The sequence below is a fragment of the Teleopsis dalmanni genome, chromosome 1 (assembly GCF_002237135.1).
Source record: "Teleopsis dalmanni isolate 2A chromosome 1, ASM223713v2, whole genome shotgun sequence".
NCBI lineage: Eukaryota > Metazoa > Arthropoda > Insecta > Diptera > Diopsidae > Teleopsis > Teleopsis dalmanni.
Window position 1 is genome coordinate 123,849,049 of NC_051846.1, and position 1,952 is coordinate 123,851,000.

General features: G+C 40.0%; 1 protein-coding gene across 1 annotated transcript; it reads right to left on the bottom strand.

Annotated features, from left to right (window-relative positions):
- Nucleotides 1-704: 704 nt before the first annotated feature.
- LOC119665894 lies at nt 705-1,952 on the bottom strand. The gene has a single exon (XM_038075149.1). The coding sequence runs from the start codon at nt 1,950-1,952 to the stop codon at nt 705-707; it is 1,248 nt and encodes a 415-aa protein (XP_037931077.1).

The following is a 1,952-nucleotide window of genomic DNA, read 5'->3' on the forward strand; positions in this document are numbered from 1 at the left end:
CCCAAAAGTCCAATTTGAGGCGAGAAACTAATTTCCACCTTGTCATCAGATTTAAATTTCCTGATTGGGCCTTTGCATCTGCCATTGCTGTGAGTGGTTCTCCGATTAAGAAATGACCAGGTGTTAGTGCTGACTAGTCATTCGGATTACTCGACATAGGTGTCAATGGTCGAGAGTTCAGTATTGCTTCGACTTCTAATACCACAGTCTCTAGTTCCTCATATGTTAGTGAAATCGTCTTAGTACTTCGTATCAATAAGTGTTTTGCTGATTTGACTGCTGCTTCCCACAGTCCACCGAAGTGTGGTGCACGAGGAGGTATAAATTTAAATGTTATTCCTCTTTCATTACATTTGTTAATTATCTTCTCTTGTGCCTTGCTTGTTTGAGTTGAGTCTGCAAGTTCAAGTAATTGATTGCTTGCTCCCACGAAATTTGTGGCATTGTCACAAAACAAATTTTTGCAGTATCCTTCGAGCAATAAAACGTTTCAGCGATCCGATGAATGCATCTGTGGTTAAATCGCTAACTACTTCGAGGTGAACTGCCTTAGTTGTAAAACAACAGTAGACAGCAATGTATGCCTTGTGTGGTTTCTTGCCTCGGATTCTGTAATGTATCCAAAAAGGTCCGCAAAAGTCCACTCCAGTGGTGAGGAATGGTCGCCCAGGTTGTACTCTTGTCGCTGGCAAATTACCCATCAGTTATTCATAAAATCGTGGTCTTACTTTAGTACAACGTACACAATGTTGTACTACTGACCTTGCCATCAATTTGCCCTTAATTGGCCAGTATCGTTGACGCATGTTAGCTAGGAGAGACTGCGGACCACAGTGCATGTATTTCTTATGGACTTGTTTCATTATTAATTTGACAATGGGGTCGTTATAAGGTAACAACATAGGATATTTGGCGTCATACGATAATGAGGCTGCATCCAACCGTCCACCAACTCTTATGATGCCTGTATTATCAATAAAAGGTGCCAGTGATGCCAATGCACTGAACTTATTTATTCTTCCATCAGATTTCATAATTTTGATTTCATTTTTGAATTCTGCATATTGAATACTTTTGATGATGACCTGATGTGCTGCATCTAGATCATCTGGAGTCAAAAAATTGCTTGAATGATCATTTTGTTTTCTTCTGGTTCTTTTTACGAATCTTAATATATACGATAATATCCGTTGAAGTCTTCCAAATGAGTTGTTGTGTCGTATTGAGTATATGAACTCTCCAGGATTTACTGTGCCTTCAACAACAGACAATGTAGATACTGGAGTTTCCTTCTTCCGTTCAGGAACAATGAGGGTTTCGGATTTTAACGCTGATGATGGTTTTGAAGGCCACAGTTTTTCCCGACCATGCAGGAACATAGGTCCATAAAACCACATACTTGATGACTGTAGTTTATGGGGTGCAAGGCCTCTTGATAAAATGTCAGCTGGATTGTGTTCCGAACTGACGTGGCGCCACTGACTTGTGGCTGTTAATTGATGAATGTTGCTTACTCGGTTTGCAACGAAAGTGTGAAACTTTGATGATGGAGAGTTGATGCATGATATCACTATTTGTGAATCACACCAAAAGAACGTCTGGTAATTTCTTATTTGTAGATCGTTCTTTATTCTTGTTGCTAGTTCTGCGCCAACCACAGCTGCACAAAGTTCGAGACGAGGTAATGTCAACCTTTTCAAAGGTGAAACCCGAGATTTGGCGCACAATAGTCGTACAATAATTTGACCATTCTGAAGTTTTGATCGCAAATACGCTGCAGCACCATATGCCTTTTCTGATGCATCTGTAAAGATGTGTAATTGAATGTTGGCAGGAACTTCGCCTTTGAAAATATGACGAGATATCTGCAGACAATTTACTTTTGTCAAATTGTTCCGGAACTCTAACCACTGTTTATGTAATTCAGTCGGCAGTTTTTCATCCCAATCCAT